The sequence below is a fragment of the Rutilus rutilus genome (assembly GCF_951802725.1).
Source record: "Rutilus rutilus genome assembly, chromosome: 7".
Taxonomy (NCBI): Eukaryota; Metazoa; Chordata; class Actinopteri; order Cypriniformes; family Leuciscidae; genus Rutilus; species Rutilus rutilus.
This window is the reverse complement of record NC_140221.1, coordinates 4,083,026-4,102,565: the sequence shown is the minus strand read 5'-3', so window position 1 is coordinate 4,102,565 and position 19,540 is coordinate 4,083,026. Positions and strand designations below refer to the sequence as shown.

The 19,540-nt window shown below is 36.7% G+C and overlaps 1 protein-coding gene across 6 annotated transcripts in view; it reads left to right on the top strand.

Moving 5' to 3' along the window:
* The window catches only part of ganaba (glucosidase II alpha subunit a), a 29,532-nt gene extending 10,753 nt beyond the window's left edge, over nt 1–18,779 (top strand). For all 6 annotated transcript variants that reach the window (XM_084413715.1, XM_084413714.1, XM_084413713.1 and 3 more), the window contains 19 exons: nt 1,218–1,275; nt 2,797–2,878; nt 2,997–3,093; nt 4,731–4,911; nt 5,124–5,277; nt 5,893–6,128; nt 7,449–7,575; nt 7,662–7,741; nt 8,300–8,440; nt 10,170–10,266; nt 10,357–10,458; nt 12,306–12,549; nt 13,911–13,975; nt 14,059–14,135; nt 14,392–14,466; nt 14,990–15,103; nt 15,915–16,027; nt 17,611–17,711; nt 18,225–18,779. In XM_084413715.1, coding sequence (XP_084269841.1) covers nt 1,218–1,275; nt 2,797–2,878; nt 2,997–3,093; nt 4,731–4,911; nt 5,124–5,277; nt 5,893–6,128; nt 7,449–7,575; nt 7,662–7,741; nt 8,300–8,440; nt 10,170–10,266; nt 10,357–10,458; nt 12,306–12,549; nt 13,911–13,975; nt 14,059–14,135; nt 14,392–14,466; nt 14,990–15,103; nt 15,915–16,027; nt 17,611–17,711; nt 18,225–18,334 — 2,254 coding nt within the window. In that variant the 3' untranslated portion in view covers nt 18,335–18,779. The remainder of the gene's footprint in view (nt 1–1,217; nt 1,276–2,796; nt 2,879–2,996; nt 3,094–4,730; nt 4,912–5,123; nt 5,278–5,892; nt 6,129–7,448; nt 7,576–7,661; nt 7,742–8,299; nt 8,441–10,169; nt 10,267–10,356; nt 10,459–12,305; nt 12,550–13,910; nt 13,976–14,058; nt 14,136–14,391; nt 14,467–14,989; nt 15,104–15,914; nt 16,028–17,610; nt 17,712–18,224) is intronic.
* The last annotated feature ends 761 nt before the right edge of the window (nt 18,780–19,540 follow it).

Genomic DNA, 19,540 nt, shown 5'->3' with positions numbered 1-19,540 from the left:
TTGGTGGATCATGAACATTTTCCTTAAACATTTACTGACCATGGAAATGTATTTGGTTAAACCAAAAAAAGTTTAAATTTAACATGTCTTTTGCATTTTAAATGTTTTATTTATTTACCAAAGTCAATTTTTATTTGCTTCTGACAGTTAATCTCAAATCTTATATATATAACATGCTTTTTATCATGTTATTTGTTTCTCACTTAAACCCCACTACATGCATCTCAACAAAAACATTTCCTCCTTTGTTATAATGGATGAAAAAAATGTTTTGTGAAGAAAATAGTTACACATTTTTCTTTATTAAGATTTAAAGACGCACTATATACTGGCAAAATATAATCTTTAATTAGGCAGTTTCTGTTTACATTGTGCAAATCAGCCAACCCTCTGTTTCACTAGCCTCTTTCACACAGTAATCCCAGTAAATTACCGTAAAATTACCATAATGACTTCACCGGTAAATACACACACATGCTGTTCACATAAGTGTTTCTGGCTTTTTACTATCAAGATTTTATTCACACATCAGCACCAAAATACAGCTAAATCAGAAATTAACTTCTCATACTAGTAACTTGCCAAAACCAATTTGGTCCTGTTCACACATGATCTCTTAACGGTAAAGGTACCGGTGATGTGTGAAAGGGGCTACTCACTCCTCATACCATTGCTCTGATAGTTTATTACAACCATTATTAAATAGTGTTGTCACCTACACAATTACATTTTTCAGGTTGAAGCAGATTATTATTTGAAAAGTCAGGTTGACACTTGTTCTGTTTAACATGCATTTAAAGGGTTAGTTCAACCAAAAATGAATATTCTGTCGTTAATTACTCGCCCTCATGTCGTTCCAAACTCGTAAGACTTTTCTATGAATGTTTACATGTAAGGCTGAGTAATTAATGACATCATTTCCATTTTTGGGTGAACTATCCCTTTAATAGCAATGGCCAGTCAAACAAAAATGGTAAAACAAAAATCAACAAATGCTTGTTTTGTTGTAGAATCACCATATATTTGTGCTTAAAAAAAAAAAAATCTAATTGCAAAGTGATATCAAGTACAGGTACTGCACTGGTCTGATTATCAATGAGTCGGATTGATGCATCTCTTATTCAAGAACTTATTAAAGTTCACCCTCCTTTACAAGATTTACGTTTGTATAGTTTTACTAAGTATTTCTATTAAGAGAATCTGTGTCTACTTTCCAGTAAAAGTGAGTCGGAGGAAATGACAGGACAGGAGAGTGTGGAGAAGCAATCCGACGAGGTGTGTGTGTGTTTCAATAACTGAACTGTTTAACATGCAGATTTATTAGACAGAAGCTAAGTTTCCATCCACTTGTCAATCGAATTATCTGAAGTTCGGTAAAAAAACTCATTCGAATCAAGCTGGTGAAAATGTGTTTCCATCCAACGGCTTTAAAGCGAATAAAAACCTGTGCGTAATGAAGTCACATGCTGTTTTGCGATCAGATTGGTATATCGAATTGATTTGAGACATTTTAAGGTGTTTCCATTCATTTTCACACTGAATCGCACAACATTCAAGCAAACATTTGCGAACAAAGTTTTGCTAGTCAAAATGGATTTATTTGCAATAACGTTTCCATCAGCGTTTATCGCATAAGCCGTATATCGATCAAGATAAAATCCGATGAGACAGAACGTATTTCATTTGAGTCGATATTCATGAGGCATTTTTCATTCGATATCACTTAATTCGGATAAAAACGTGTGGATGGAAACATAGCTAGAGATAATGTAAAGTGTGTTCATTTTTTAGTGTTGAGACCTGCATTAAAGGATTTGTTCACTCCAGAATAAAAATTTCCTGATAATTTACTTAATTTACTTGTTCTTGTCTTTCTTCAGTCGAAAAGAAAATAAGGTTTTTGAGGAAAACATTCCAGGATTTCTCCATATAGTGACTTCAATGGGGTCCAACGGGTTGAAGGTCCAAATGTGAGTTTCAGTGCAGCTTCAAAGTCTCGACACGATCCCAGCCGAGGAATAAGGGTCTCATCTAGACAAACCATCGCTCATTTTCTAGAAGAAAAAATAAAAATGTATATTCTTGCTTCATTTATCGCAAATGCTCGTCTTGCACTAGCTGTGATGCACATTACACACACATTACGTAATCACGTTGAAAAGATCACGCGTGTTCTGGTTAAAGGTTGGATAGGGTGAAAAGCTCCATCTTATTTTCTCCTCCAACATCATTGTTTTACATGTTTTTTGTTTTTTTGTAAATAACGTTTGATTAGTCTTTGCACGTTCGCTTTGTAAACACTAGGTCTGTACTTCCGCCTACATCACGCGTGACCTTTCAACATGATTACGTAATGTGTGGGCCATCGCAGAGCTAGTGCAAGATGATAATTTGTGATTAAAATGTATGTATATATATATATTATTTTGATTTATTTTTTAAATAAAATGAGCGATGGTTTGGCTAGATGAGACTCTTATTCCTCGGCTGGGATCGTGTCGAGACTTTGAAGCTGCACTGAAACTCACATTTGGACCTTTGACCCATTGGACCCCATTGAAGTCACTATATGGAGAAAAATCCTGGAATGTTTTCCTCAAAAACCTTATTTTCTTTTCGACTGAAGAAAGAAAGACATGAACATCTTGGATGACATGGGGGAGAGTAAATTATCAGGAAATTTTTATTCTGGAGTGAACTCATCCTTAAAGAAACTCCTTATATTAGTGTTAAAATATAAACCTAGCTGTTTTAATTTTAACTTGTTTTTTTTCTTTATTTCTTTTATTCATTTAGGATGGACAGATCAAAGAAGAAGAGGATAAACCGGGCATGTGGGAGGAAACATTTAAATCTCATAGTGATTCAAAGCCCAATGGTACACTGAAATCTTTCCCATTTTATTCTATAACATGATCAGTAGAATATCGGTGAGATAAACTCAGTCAAGTTTGTTTGTTTAAACTTTGTTTTTTAATATCTCCATTTGAATTCAGGTCCATCATCTATTAGTTTAGATTTCTCTCTGCCTGGTGTGGAACACGTCTATGGCATTCCCGAACACGCCGACACGCTCAAGCTGAAAAACACAGAGTGAGTTATGATATGCAGGACACACAAAGCAGCTCAACCAGCAAAGGAGGGCTTTTAATGTGGATTCAAACATTTGAATTGAATTTTGTTGCTGGTCCAGGGTGATTATTCCTGGTTTTGCGTACAGACATGCTGTTCACCAGCCAAATCTAGCTGTTCAGGCTGACTGATAAATGAAGTTATGCTGGTTAAGCTTGTGTAGAAACCTGATGTGAACAATACAAGTCTAGTTGAACAAACTTTGAGATTCAGAGTTGGTTTAAAACCAAACAAATCCAGCCTGATCGTTTAAATCACTTCTCATGAGAGAGTCGGCACAATTCCCTTCTCTGCTGAAAATAATGGTATCGGCATGAAAAATGTCATCACTGTGTCCAAAATTGTGTACTGTCTGTGTGAATACATTTGAATTTGAGTTCACTTTGCGACCGTTAAAACAGTATGTGCTATATAGTGTAAATATGGGTAGTATGAATGAAATTCGGGAGTACTACATCCGCCATGTTGTTACTGTCACGTGACCTACCAGCGTCATTTGTGTATATTCATAAATCCTCTCTTATGGCATCATGGGATGGTAAAGTGTCTATCGAATGCGCACTTTAGAATCTCACCAGAAGTAGTAGGTCATCCTAGGACTTTTCATCTACTGTGTTTTTCGAATATTATATACTAGGGAATTATTTGATTTTGGATGCAGTGCATGGATTTTTAAATTGCAATGGATTTTTTTTTCAATGCAAGTGAATCAACTGAATTTATTAATTTATATAACTAATTTCCAAGGCAGGACAGCAGACACTGCTGATGCCATGAAAGTTTGAGAAAGCAGCTGAAATAAAATATCTGACTATATTAATGCAAGTGAATCAACTGAATTTATTAATTTATATAGATTCTCAAATAGTTTAAAAGCAATTTTAAAAGATTTTAAGTCCCCCTGCAGTCAATCATTTTATCCCTTAAAACTCAAATTTGATCGCCAAAATGACATATTTTGTCTTTAGGTTTGTCTTAAAGCATATTAAAAACACCACATAGACAAATAAACAACATTTAAAACCTAGATTTTCACCACAGGGGGACTTTAAAAGTTCTAAATATATTAATTTAAAGGTGTAATATTGTCAAACTAGATTTGTAAAGCATTACTGATATAATGTATATAATGTATATAATTCACATAAAACTATATAATAAATAAGCAGCAAAATCTGGATAATCTATGCTTGCTTTTATTGTGAACTAATTTATTTTGGAGCAAGAGAGATACAAGGTAAGTGACTTATGTCAGCTAATTGGTCCAGTTTTGGCTTACCCAGAATAAAACCTGCTCTGGAGTCGGTTAGCGTTGTAGTGTAAGATACCACAGTGATTAACACCGCTAATAACCAATCCATCTTCTTAAACCTGACTTTGCTCAAACTAAACTCAAGCTAACATCCTTCAAGAAATGGGCCACATCAAACCAGCCATACTTATACTTCATTTAAGGAACAAGACAAACTAGCCTGAATATTGAACATTGTTAAATGAAGAACCATTTTAAAACATTATGTGACAACATTCATTTCAGCACTAAACCAGTGACAATAGTGTTTCATTGGCCCATTGTTGTGTTGTTTTTCTTTTCTTAGTGGGTCAGACCCGTATCGGCTGTACAACTTGGATGTTTTTCAGTATGAGCTACACAACCCAATGGCCCTTTACGGGGCAGTTCCCGTCCTCATATCTCACAGCACTGAGCGCACCATGGGCATCTTCTGGCTCAATGCAGCAGAGACATGGGTGGACATCAGCTCAAATACTGCAGGAAAGGTGAGTGTGACAAACTGAACCATGTCAACCAAAAGCAATAGCAAATAAAGAACCATAATGTTCAAATTAGGGAAACACAATATATCGGAGAGCGTTACAGGATTTTCTGTTTTTATCATTAGTTTGGTGTTAAAAGCAGATTTTCTGTGTCAGTGAATTTCGTAGTTGAAATGTTTTAGCACGGTTCCCTTAAATGTGTGTCCATTTTTCAGACACTGTTTGGAAAAATGCTGGACTTCGTACAAGTTTCTAGTGAAGCTCCTCAGACGGATGTACGCTGGATATCTGAGAGTGGTATCATCGATGTCTTTATCATGTTGGGACCAAAACCTACCGATGTCTTCACTCAGTACGCCTCACTTACAGGTACAAAAACACACGGTGAAAGGAACATTTCACTTCATACTGAGTCAGCGCTAAACATGAAAATAACATGATATTTCATGCTATTTTTGTCGTTGTTTAATGCGCCCTAATATTTTTCATAACTATGAAATTTTGAAGAGATTTCTGCATAGTTTTGCGCATATTCTTTTGCTCTCAAATCTCATTCATGCTTTTTCTTATTCATTTAGGAGAATAAAAAATAGGGATTCTCCAAAATGAAAATTCAGTTCACTAAAATTACATATTCAAACAGAATTTTTCATGAATATTGATAAATGTATTCATGTATGTATGTCTTGGATTGTGCTGTAATGTATAATTTAAAGTTTAAAAACAAATCTGTGCAAATTAACACCCAAAAAAGGGGTAAATGTAGTAATAAAATGTTTGCTCAATTACTTATTAATGATTAGTTATTAATCAAATACAATATGGTTTTAGATTAAATTTCACAGGATTTTAACATATCCAGGAATGTAAAAATCATATGCAGATTTTGAATGCATTATGAGTCGTATCATGTCCTTTATTCTTTGTTTTTAAGGCATTTTGAATGCATTTCATTCCTCCTAAACGTAACATTCTCTTCCTTAGGGACTCAGTCATTTCCTCCTCTCTCAACGCTGGCGTACCATCAGTGCCGCTGGAACTATAATGATCAGGAGGATGTAAAGGCTGTTGATCAGGGCTTTGATGAGCACGACATCCCGTATGACTTCATTTGGCTGGACATTGAGCATGCAGATGGAAAGCGCTACTTCACCTGGGACCCCAGCAAGTTCCCCCAACCTAAAGACATGCTGCAGGGCTTGATGGACAAAAAACGCAAGGTGTGACAAATTAAGCCCTGCGTAATATAGATAAAATAAAAACCGGTCAAGAGTTTGGAATAAATCTATTTTTTTTTTTTTTTTTTTGAAAGAAGTCTCTTCAGCTTACCAATGAAAATGTTTATATTATATTATTATTTATTTATTTATTTATCTATTTATTTATTTATTTATTTATTTGTTTGTTTGTTTGTTTGTTTGTTTGTTTGTTTGTTTGTGCTGGGCAATGATTAATTGTGATTAATCGCATCCAAAATAAAAGTTTGTTTACATAATTAATATATATATATATATATATGCACGCACGCACGCATACACACACACATGCATGTATATATACACACACACATATGCATGTATATTTTTAAGAAATATTTGCATGTATATACTGTAAATATATTTACATAATTTATATTATATATTATAAACTTTTATTTTGGATGCGATTAATCGTTGCCCAGCACATATAAACTTTATTTGCCTTTTGATATATATTTGATTATACATACATACACACATACACACATACACACACACATATGCATGTATATATACACACACACATATGCATGTATATTTTTAAGAAATATTTGCATGTATATACTGTAAATATATTTACATAATTTATATTATATATTATAAACTTTTATTTTGGATGCGATTAATCGTTGCCCAGCACATATAAACTTTATTTGCCTTTTGATATATATTTGATTATATATATCTCAATATAGTATTTTATTAAAGTCCTAAATATCTGCAGTGTTTTCACAATCCAATCAGCAACCACATATAAAGATAAAAGACTCTCCCTACAAAATTATTAATTTTTATTTATTTTTATTTGAAAAGTTGCAAGACATGGGAAAAAAATGCAAGTAATGCAAAAGCACTTTATTTGATCATTACATTTTCCAAAGTGTACTAAAATCATTCAGATATTTAGGAAAATCATCCTGTTATTTAATGTTGCTTATTTTTAATTATATCAGCAGCAAAATCATTGTGTGTATATATTAGGGCTGCACATGAATCATTCTAGATTGATTGGGGTGATTTTGCAGTGCATCTGCATTGAAAATTAATAAACAAATTACAAGCATAGATAAATAAAATAGAACAAAGGTACAAATTAAATGAGTAGTGTTTTGTTTTGCAGGTAGATCTAACTGTATTCACGTACAGATGGACACATCGTGATATCGATGCTAAAACGATACATCGTGCATCCTTAGTATATATACATATATTATTACCCAGCTCAAACTGCCGTTGTTGCCCTTGCTTTAACAAAAGTCATGTGCCATTTTGTCTCCTCAGCTGGTGGCCATCGTAGATCCTCACATTAGGGTGGACAGTGGCTACAAGATTCACAATGAGATTCGCTCGAAAAGCTTTTATGTCAAGAACAAAGATGGAGGAGACTATGAAGGCTGGTGCTGGCCAGGTGTGTAGCTACTTGTCCAGCTGTCTGTTAAAATCAAGCTCTTCAGAGTGCTGAAACACCTTCTTTTTTTTTTCTCTCTTCTGAAGGGAATTCTGGCTATCCTGACTTCACGAACCCTGAGATGAGAGCCTGGTGGGCCAGCATGTTTGCCTATGACCAGTATGAGGTAAGGGGTTTCTGAACAGCGGATATCCCTGATTGTTTATTAGATTCTCTTACTATTAAAGTCCCCCTGTGGTGTGAAAATCAGGTTTTTACTGTTGTTTATATGTCTATGTGGTGTTTTTAATATGCTTTAAGACAAACCATGTGTAAATTCATAAGTCGACACCATCGCTGAGTATTTTCTCCTTAAAACTGCAGTGAACCAAAGACATTTTAAAACACTGTTCGCTGGTGATTCTGACGTCACAAACTACCTTGTAACCAATCAGGTCAACGAGTGGATCTCTGAGTTGGTGTGAGTGGAGGCGGGGTTCATTTGCATATTCATAGAACTGCGTATACTAAATGAGGCAAGAATGTAGAGTTACATTCAAGCTATTTTAAGGCATGAAGGATTTTTTTTTCAAGGAAAAAAAAACTTTAAATATGTAATTTTGCTGATCAGAGATGAGTTTAAAGGTATTAAATTGTCTACAGGGGGACTTTAAAATGTTGAGATTGATAACTTAAGGTAATTTTAGTATTGTAAGTTTGTTAAATCCCAATTGCCTTTGTCCAGGGATCCATGGAGAACCAGTACATCTGGAATGACATGAACGAGCCGTCGGTGTTTAATGGGCCTGAGGTGACCATGCACAAAGATGCTCTTCATGGTGTCTGGGAGCACAGAGATGTTCATAACCTTTATGGCCTCTATGTGGTGAGAGACCAGTGTTTTTTTATTTTTTCCTCCATTTTTCTATAGGCACATAAAGGCCCTGATATACTCACTGTAAAGTTCTATTTTATTCTTCGCTTCGGGTAAAAAGTTAGGAATACTTTTGCGGCGGTACACTGTTAGCAAACATCCTGACGCCTCCCACACTGCATTAATTAGATGGATATGTTAATATGTGCTGTGCGCGCTTTCTTCTCAATAACAAAATAAGCACACAGCAAAAATAACAGCGGTGAGAAAACCACAGTTAAGAAAGCATCTGATCATAGTGATGTGGATGTTTGCATCAGCTCTCCAGTCACGTCACGTAGCATTTATTTATATTGCACATTAGATTTGCTTAAAGTCTAGCAGCTTTACAGCATTAAACATGTAAACATGTCGGTATCGCTTTCAATTAAAATGACAACTTCAGTTTCTTCTATAAAGCAACTTTCCATTGTGTTCGTTTTAACTAGCGTCTGACCTCTACTGACTGAACAGAAGAAATTGACCAATGAAGATTTAAATATCAAAGAAGGCGGAGTCTCAGAGCCACACCTACCTATTACATCATCGCCACTAAGTCCAATGGTTCTTTTGCAGAAAGTTCGCTTTGGCAAGTTGTCTTGAACTCCTGAAACAAAACTTCGTTTTGGACTGATTTTGTCACTGTTCGGTCCTCTATTTTGAAGTATATCGGGGCCTTTTCCACAAAAAAAACAAACATTTACAACATTATTGCCTGGGTGAGTTTCACATAAACCTGTCCAGACCCCATTTAAACCCGGAATTAAAATACAATTTTATTCACTTTTTGCTCATTGGTGATTTTCATTAGATTCTCTAAAATTTTGATTAAAGATTCACCCACCTAGGAAAAAAAGAAGAAAAAAAAGGGTACAGATTAAGGTACTGGTTTGATGAGAATATCATTATTATGAAATACTGTTTGATTCGAAAAAGCCAAAAAATCTGCAAAGATGTGTAGAACAGGCGTAAGATGGTGTTTTATTCTTGCGTTTTGAAATTTTCACTACCAGCCTCATGTTAGAAGTGCATGAGAATATTTTTTGCAAACTTGCTGAGGTTGGATATTTTGTCACGTGACATCTTGCCCTGCTATCAGTGTAACCGGTTGCTCTGACCTTATGTTTCTTGAAGAGAAGGCCCTCCATGTAGTTTTTCACATGCAAAAAGCTGTTTCACTCAGAAGTCAAGTCAACCATAACTTCTGTTACAGGGTGGTTTGCTCAGCAAGATACTATTAGCGAAACATGAAATCAAAAAACAAGGTTAAAACAAGTGTAAGATATTAACTTAATGACATAAAGAAATATTTAGTTGGTCTCGGCCCCTTTTGGAATCAGACTTTACTCGGACTCGACAAAGGTGGAGTTAAATCCAACACTTAATAATTGGTCTCCTAAGAAATCATATGAATAAAACGTTAAAAGGAGACATTCCCTGTATTAAAAGACGCCATGGCGTAAGATGACAACCCGTGACATTCAACTCGATATGAATCTGCAGCGGTCAGATGGTACAAGTCGGAGCTCTCAGAAAATTCCCAGTTTACAAGTTGTAATTAACAGTTCTAGGAGGACGTGAACGCACCCGAAAGGCATGTGTGATGGAGTGAAGGAAAATGAAGAGCCAAAAAAGAAAGACAGTAGTTGTTGTGTTGAAAAGTGGTTCTTTCTTTCTCTCAACAATACATCTGTATTCCCAGCAAAAGGCGACTGCAGACGGCCTGATTCAGCGCTCAGGAGGAGTGGAGAGACCTTTCGTTCTGACCCGAGCATTTTTTGCAGGATCTCAGCGTTACGGTGAGAGACGTCTTCACTTCGGACGCGATCCTCACGTGTTCGTAACAAAGTGTTTGGTGATGACTTCCTCTTCCCCTGTGTGTGGCTCAGGTGCGGTGTGGACAGGAGATAACGCAGCTGAATGGGGTCATCTGAAGATCTCCATCCCTATGTGCTTGAGTCTGGGCTTAGTGGGCATCTCTTTCTGTGGAGGTGAGCAGTTACTCTAGTGACCTTCTGTCTACACTGATGCAAATGAGAAGTGACGTACAGTGCTTGCAATGGGTAATTAAAACTGCACGCATATTTTAGATAACAGCCGCCAAAAGTCAACTTGTTAATATCTCTCGTTAATGAACTCTTTCCCCGCCATTGACAGAACTTTCTGTCATTTATGACAACGCTTCTCTGCCATTGACAGAATCCACGTTTTCACTGTTATGCCTGGTTCAGATTGCACGATTTTTTTTGTCTGTTACGATAGTCACTGTGTCAGATTACACGATTTTGACTCCTAAAAATCTTGTCATGTCGTGGACAAGAAACATGTCAGACTACACGTTGTTTTCCGACCAGTCATCGCGAGCCGTCTCACACACTCATTCACTCGCACATATGCACGCTCACTCACATAGCCTACACGCACTCACACACGCACTCACTTTCTCTCTCACACACACACTCTCACTCACTCTCCCTCACTCACTCACTCGCGCGCCGTCGTCGTGGAGGACCGTTAAAAAATGAAACATGCTAGTCTTTCTGTCATGATGTCGTGAAGCATCGCAGACGCGACGTAGGTTGTCGCCCACTATGACACACTATACGAGATGAAACAATCGAATCTTGCGTCCCGACGCCCGTTGTCCTTTACGAATCCCCACGACACCCTACGTCAAACGGATCGTGCCAAAATCGGGCTAAAATCGTGTAATCTGAACCAGGCATTATACGTCATCTGAAAGAGGACAGAGTCTTTGGATCCAAAACAAGTGAACAAGCAGAAACGAGCAGTTGAACCGCTGCTTATGCACATGTTAGCTATAAATAAAAAGCATATAAATAAAAACGGCCTTACCTTACCGAGAGAAATGTCGAGCCCTGGTAGAGGTACAGGACTAAGAATCTTTGGGGGTGTTAATGGACTCAATCTAATACATGTGTTTTGATCATCATCGTGTTTTTTTTGTCAAAGTCTTTGACAAAAACATGATTTTTCTCAGCTTTTTGCTCAATATATCTTTTGATATAATGCGTGTTCAGATGTTCATACAACAAAATATTCTGGGGGCCGTGAAAATGATCAAAACTGCTGGTACCGGCAGGCAAATATAAAAAGAAACGGCAGAGAAAGAGTTAAATACTTTGCATTCAAAAGGTTTTGCTCAGCATAAAATTTCTTTAATTTAAAAAAATGTACTCATTGTTTTGCAGTACAAATGCAAATACATTGGTATTAAATTAGAAAAGAATACAAGTATAAACATTTTTGAAACTATGATCCTTAAATCTGATATCTTAATTATTGCCGCCAGGATTTTAGCATGTTTTTTTTATTTATTTTTTTAGGTTTCTTTAATGAATAGAATGGTTTTTGAAGTGCATTTATTTGAGATTAAAAGTATTAATTTATTTATTTATTTTTATATTTGTTTATATATAATTTAACTTTTTCTTAGCCCAAACTATTGAATGATAGTGTATCTCTGTTTCCACAAAAATATGAAAAATTCAGCTTTACATCACAGGAATAAATTACATTTTAAAATATATTCAAATAGAAAACAGCTGTTTTGATAATATTTCACAATATTTCAGTTTTTACTGTATTTTTGATTAAATAAATGCAGCCTTAGTGAGCAGAGGAGACTCTTTCAAAGACATTAAAACATTTTTACTTCAAAACTTTTGACCGGTAGTGTACATTTGCATTACATTTATAAAGCAGCACTTCAAGGTTACCGGCAGGAAATCATTGCAAATCATTAAAGTAAAGTAAGTGGAAAAAGCTTTTTTCTTTTTGTCTCACATGCTGTACCTTTTGTCTTTCTGTTCCACAGCCGACGTTGGCGGTTTCTTTAAAAATCCCAGCACTGAGCTTTTGGTGCGATGGTATCAGGCAGGAGCTTACCAGCCGTTTTTCCGTGCACATGCTCACATAGACACTCCCCGCAGGGAACCCTGGCTGTTCGGCCCAGAGAACACCGGCCTCATCCGGGAGGCGGTACGCCAGCGATACGCTCTCCTGCCCTACTGGTACCAGCTTTTCTACAACGCTCACCACACCGGACAGCCTGTTATGAGGTGAGTCGGCACAGTGACACTCAAGGGTGAACATGCCCACCAAATTCCAGAGAAGGTGGCAAAAATACCCTGCACAATTAAACTAAACATATTACAGCTCTTGCTTTTAAAGCAGTGGTTCTCAAAGTGTGGGTTGCTGGAGATCAGCAGAAAATCCCCAGAAAACAGCCGTTGTGTGAATAGCAGTTGGCTCTCTGTCTTTATAAAGCGGCACTGAACACCAATTCCATTGAATCGTTCTTCAGATCATTGACTTGTCACCATCTGCACAAGCCTAACATAGAAGTTCCTCACCATAGAAAAGCACCTCTTCAGTGGATCGTATCACAAGCTGCCATTGTGAATGCGGCAGATTAAAAAAATAAATAATTTTTTTAAAGGGGGCCGTGACCAAAGAAGTTTGAGAACCCCTGGGTTAAAGGAATTGTTCTCCCAAAAATTTAAATCATCCAATAATTTACTCACCCTCAAACCATCCTAGGTGTATATGACTTTCTTTCAGCCGAACACAATGGGTGTTAATAAAAGCACATCCATCATAAAAGTAATCCATATGGCTCCAGGGGGTTAATGAAGGCCTTCTGAAGTGAAGTGAGAAATATATCAACATTTAAAACTTGAACTAAAATCACTAGTTTCCGGCAACGGCCGTACATGCTTTGATCCGTACAGTCGAGTATGACTTGACGTATGACGTAGCTCCTCTTCTATTGGATCGAAATCCTAGGACATTTTGCTTTAGAACTTATTTAGACTTCTCATTCGTAACTGGTGTTTTGTTTTGCTCTATCCTCTGTGCATCTGCGTTTGTCAAATCTCACGTCACCTAAGCTTCCGCATACGTCAGGGTCAGAGGTCACCCTTCCGCCGGAACTCGACTCTCTCGGTAGCGCGTGTACGGCTGTTGCCGGCAGCCAGTAATGATAGTTTATCAAGTTTTAAAAATTTATATTTTTCTTACAAAACTGCTTCAGAAGGCATTTATTTAACCACTGGAGCTGCATGGATTACTTTTATGATGAATGGATGCGCTTTTTTTCTGCTCCAAAAACTCAGGCACTATTTGCTCCCATTGTGAACTATTCCTTTAAAGTGAAATACGAAAATGAATGTAAAATGTTGATCTGCTCTTGTTTTGCATCAGGTTTCTTTTGACACATTATTATTATTATTTTATTTTTTTTACAGAGTTGTGCTTTTATCACACATTTCTGTTGAGCTTATGAATGCAATGGCCAATCAGAGGCGTTTAGATTAGTCAACACTGAAAACACCAAATGTAGTGTTAGGTTGCAAACTGCAATTTGCAAACAATGTTATTTAAGGGATCATATCATTGATTGACTCAATCTTTTTCATAGACCGTTATGGGTAGAGTATCCTGATGATGTAGCCACTTTCTCAATTGAGGATGAGTACTTGATTGGTGAGTTTTTAAACATGAATTATGATTATCCCAAATAACTGTTGTGGCAGAGAAGGCTAACACAGGTTTATTTCTTTCCATAGGGAAGGATTTACTGGTGCACCCCGTTACCGATGAGGGCGCTAGTGGTGTTACTGCCTTTCTGCCCGGGAAAGGCGAGGTAATGTATTTCTCAACAACCCTGAATGCATTTTTTTTTTTTTTCTCTAAGGGTGTGTTCACACTTGGCATGTTTGGTTGGATTAAAACAACCCTGGTGTGATTGCTCTGTTAGTGTGTTTAGGTTTGATGTTAAATGGACCAGGACTAAATGGTTCGGGTTTTTGTGGTCCGGACCAAGCGAACTGAACAACAAGTGTGAACACACACTAAGTCTCTCTAAAGTCTCAAACACTTCCTCTGGGTTGCTCTTGTAGGTCTGGTACGATGTTCACACTTTCCAGAAGCATGATGGGGATCAGAGCCTCTACATTCCTGTCACTATGAGCTCAGTAAGCCCTGACCTTTTCTGTTTTTGACTCTTTCATTTGTTTGTAAAGATTGCATAAATTAGGAGCCAAAACATAGTGTTCTTGTTTTAGTTTTTTTACATTGCTCAATCAGGGTTGGTTCAGATCAGGGTTATTATAGTTAACTGAAACCATACAAAACATTGTTGTTGCTTTAAATAAAATAAACACTATATTGACATTTATTTATTTTTATTTATTTATTTTTTATATTTTTTTTACTGCATAAAATGACGACAAATTTTTATTTTATTTTTACTAACTTATAACTATAGTAGTATCTGAATGATACTAAATACACACTGGTTCAGTTTATTTTTAGACATTTTTCCACGACAGGTCAAATGGATTTTTATATTCCAAACAGTTTTCCTATAGACTTACTTCAGGGATCGTTTTCTATAATTGATTCCTGCAACTATACTTTGTGTTTCGGTCTTTATCTAACAACTAAATCCTACCTTTCTATCTGTTGCTTCTGCACTTCCCCTGTCTCGTGTTCCAGATCCCAGTTTTCCAGCGAGGAGGGTCCATTATCTGCAGGAAAGACCGTGTTAGGAGGTCCTCCTCCTGTATGGAGAATGATCCATACAGTCTCTATGTTGCTCTCAGTTCTCAGGTAATTCATCGTATCCTGGTTTGTATGTGAAGAAGCAGTGAAATCCAGACAGAATGTGACGGTACACATGGATATTGTTTTCACCTTTCATCCGGTTTACTCCTGGTATTAAGATGCGTTTTGGTGGATCGGATCACAAGTAGACGTGGGAGACACATTCCCGTTTACACCTGGTGTTTTAATCCGTCTCTTTTGTCCACTTTCAACCACTTCTGTCCTGATTTCTTCAAGGGGAGGGTCTATGGATGGGTAAATGTATGGGTTTTTTAAGATCTTTCGGTCTAATGGACAAAATAAGCTTATGCAATTTACATAAGAACACAATCTGAGACGACGGAAGAACATACAGAGAGCATCAGCTTCAGTTTCTGCTCTGACAGACGCAAGATCACGCCGAACGCTGTGAGTGTGTGTTAGAAAACAGGAATGATGAGAGAACATTGTGATTGATACGTTTTTCATCTTCAAACCAAACTTGAGTCTCCAGTCGACAAAGTTTAAATCCCGTCTGGCTAGAGCTCTTCCCATAATGTTCACGCGTTAGTTCAGTAGACGGAGAGTAGACGGTCTTCTGTGTCTGTTTGAACACATTCGATCACATGAGCGTTTACACTACGAAAGCAATCCGGTCTAATGTGTTTTCCACGACCTCTGGAAGTGTTAGAAAGTGGACAAGCTCAAAGCGTTTTAGACCCCGTTTACACCTGTATTTAGTGTCGTCCACTTGTGATCCGATCGACCGAAACGCATCTTAATGCCACCTGTGATCGGTCCATCAGTGCTCCACGTTCACTGCGGTCTTCTGCTTCAGGGCTCTGCTGAAGGAGAGCTGTACATCGATGACTTCCACACCTTCAACTTTGAAACGTCAAAGCAGTTTGTCCACAGACATCTGTCTTTCTCTGCCAACATGTTGTCCTCCAGGTTAGTCTGCTCTCCTTTAAGGCTGTGACACCAAACCGACATCAAAGAACTAGTGATGAAAGCAGACTGTGTTGTTGGCTTGTGTTGTGTGCGTCCGGGCCAAAAAAAAAAGCAGTGTTTGAACGGTCTATATCAGCATGTTTCAATGGTCTATATTCGTCATGTAAAATAGGAAACCCGAACTAGGACTGTAGATGTACAGACAGAAGCAGTGATTGCTTACCGTTTTGAATATGAATCATGTTGATCACTTTCTTCACTCCAGACGGCCATCGTTATGAAAATATTCACGTATTGAAATGCTCAGAACAGCCAGAGTTCTCTCGCTCCCCGACGGCGGAAAACAAACCAGTTAAACGTATCCACTATTGGGTCTGACTTGTGCTGAAAAACTGGGCCGACTGTCGGCTTGGTGCGTCACAGCCTTCACAGCGTTTCTTGTGTTTAAGAAATGTGTACACTACCGGTCAAAAGTTTTAGATCGGTAAGATTTTTAATGTTTTTAAAAGAAGTCTCTTCTGCTCACCAAGGCTGCATTTATTTAATCAAAAATACAAACAAAAACAGTAATATTGTGAAATATTATTATAATTTAAAACATGTGTTTTCTATGTGAATATACAGTAAAGTGTAATTTATTCCTGTGATCAAAGCTGAGTTTTCAGCATCATTACTCCAGTCTTCAGTGTCACATGATCCTTCAGAAATCATTCTAATATGATGATTTGATGATCAAGAAACATTTCTGATTATTATCAATATTGAAAACTGTTTTTTACATTTTTATTTCCTGATGCTATGATGAATAGAAAGTTCAAAAGAACAGCATTTATCTGAAATCTAAAGCTTTTGTAACATTAAACACTACCGTTCAGAAGTTTGGGGTCAGTAAGAATTTTAATTTTATTTTTGGGGGAAAGAAATCAAATAAATCAATACTTTTATTCATCAAGGATGAGTTAAACTGATCAAAAGTTACAGTAAAGACATTTATAATGTTAGAAAATATTCTATTTTAAATAAATGCTGTTCTTTTGAACTTTCTATTCATCGAAGAATTTTGGGGAAAAAATGAACACAACTGTTTTATAACAGTTTTAACTGTTTTTTTATATTAAAATATAAAACAGTCATTTTAAATTGTCATAATATTTCACAATATTACTCGGAGTATGTTTTTATGTTTCCACTGTTCGATCGCGCCCGTGCCTCTCTCTCTCTGACACACACACGCACACACACACACACACACACACATTACAGCAATGAAATCTTGACATCGCAGCCTGTTCATTTTGCTGCGTTCACACCAAACGCGAATAGAGCGTCAAATTCGCGTCTAGCGCGTCTAGTTCGATGCTTGAACAGTTTGAATCCATTCGCGCCTCCAAAGCGAATAATTTTTTTTTTTTTTTTTATTAAATAAATGCAGCCTTGGTGAGCAGAAGAGACTTATTTTAAAAACATATCTTACCGATCTAAAACTTTTGACCAGTAGTGTGAATAGAACTTAGTTATCTGTGGACAGTAAAAGTGCAGTCACGCATCACTGCCATGCGGTGTCTCATCTCTTGTGTTGTCAGGAATCTGTCCCCGGACTCCCAGTTTTCCACTGGCTCCTGGATAGAGAAGATTGTGATCATCGGAGGCAGTCAGCCGTCCTCTGTCACTCTGAGGAATGCAGGTCAGTGTCGCTGTTGCTAGTCTAATATATGACCGTGATATTGTTGCTTTTCGTATGATAATAAATTGCTCGTTTTGTTCTGCAAGTTGCCTTTTGCCATATCCTTTTGTTTTTAATGTCCAGTGCCTTGCAATCAATAAAATTAGATCTCAAACAATGAATTTAAATGGCTAAGTTAGCCAACTGCACGACAACTACAAAACACATGACTTTTTTAAAATGCTGATTCACTACAGATAATGGTTAAAGGATAATGGTTCAGTCAACAATTATTAGCCAATGACAGCATTTAGAAACCAAACATTTATACAGTCGTACTTCTGTTGTTTATGCATTTGCGTATGCATTATGTTGATACAAATAACTTTGTTTGATTCTTTTTTTTTTCTTTTTTTTAAGGACATTTTCATTCACTTTTGGTCCTGTTGTCCAAAGTAAATTTGGGTCCAGAAGTAAAACAGTTAAGATTTTGCACAACATATGGAATGATTGTTTTTTTGTTGTTTCTTTCAGATGGTATTGAGTCGAAGTTAGAGTTTGAGTTTGACTCTACACATGCAGTTTTGACTCTACGCAAGCCAGCGGTCAACGCGGCGGCAGACTGGACTGTGCTTCTGCGGTAACACAAGGATGACACGCAAACATCAGAAGAAAGTACGGCACTTAATGTCACATGACCAGACACACGCATCACGAAATGAGACCAAACAGAGAATGGGATCATGCAGAGGGAAATTAAGAAATCAAATGTTTTTAAGGTGATATTTGTATGTGTTGAGATCAATATGAATGCAAACAAATGTAGTTTGTTTGAATGAACAGGACCAGGAAATTAAGAGACGTGTTTGATTACACTCTCTTAAACTTTATTGTGTGATTTCAGGCTGAACTTTTTCAGTTAGATATGTCAGTTAGCAAATTATTAATGGGTTGAATGTATAGGGAATAACATAGAGGAGGTTGATTTATTGTTTGTACAAATTAGAATTTTCTTTTGTCATCTCAGGTCATGAAGTATTTTGGCATCAAAAAATAAATTTTAACATCCAGAAATGCTGTTTGCACTAAGATATGGTATTGTGTTTTCATTTTTAAGTGTTCACTGGGCAGGTTAAATCTGTGCATTAGAGAAAGCAATAGCTTAGAATTATGAATAGTAAAACAAACAAAAAAATCATACTTTTGAGATGCAAGAATGGCACTTCTTTCTCTTACAAAGTCATAGATCATGTAGGACATTTTATTAGGCTTTGTGCTCATCGACAAGGACAAAGTGTATAAATTAGGGAGGAAGGAAAACCGAAAGAAACCGATCCAATTGGTTGGACTATTAATAATAAATCATTTGGAAAAATTACATGACCAATGAAAAGTTTTTAGTTGGTAATACTTCAAAATGTATTAACATATCTTTGTTTCCTAGAGCACAAAAGCCACAAATGAAGTATTTAGTAGCAAGGTTTTGTTTTTAATATGGTAAGACTGAGTAATAGTTAGAAAAGACCCCTGGAAGTGACTTTGAGGCTTTCTTGCTGGTCTCTGAAATTGCCTGATTTGTTCAACATAGAGCAGGCTTAGGTGTTTATTTCGTTGTTGTTGTTGAAGGATTGAGACTGGTGTGAATTAATAAGAAAACAAAGGACAAGGAAATGTGAACAGAAACAAAATATCTTGTAATAAACGTTGAAATAAACATCTCTGGCTCAGGAAGCAAAGACCCGATGACATGAGCGTAATCTTTGTTTCAGAGTAAGAACGTGTTCTTGTATGTACAAACAGTCCCTATAGGATCTTGACCAAATGTTATTTCCATCAAGAGGCGCATCAGT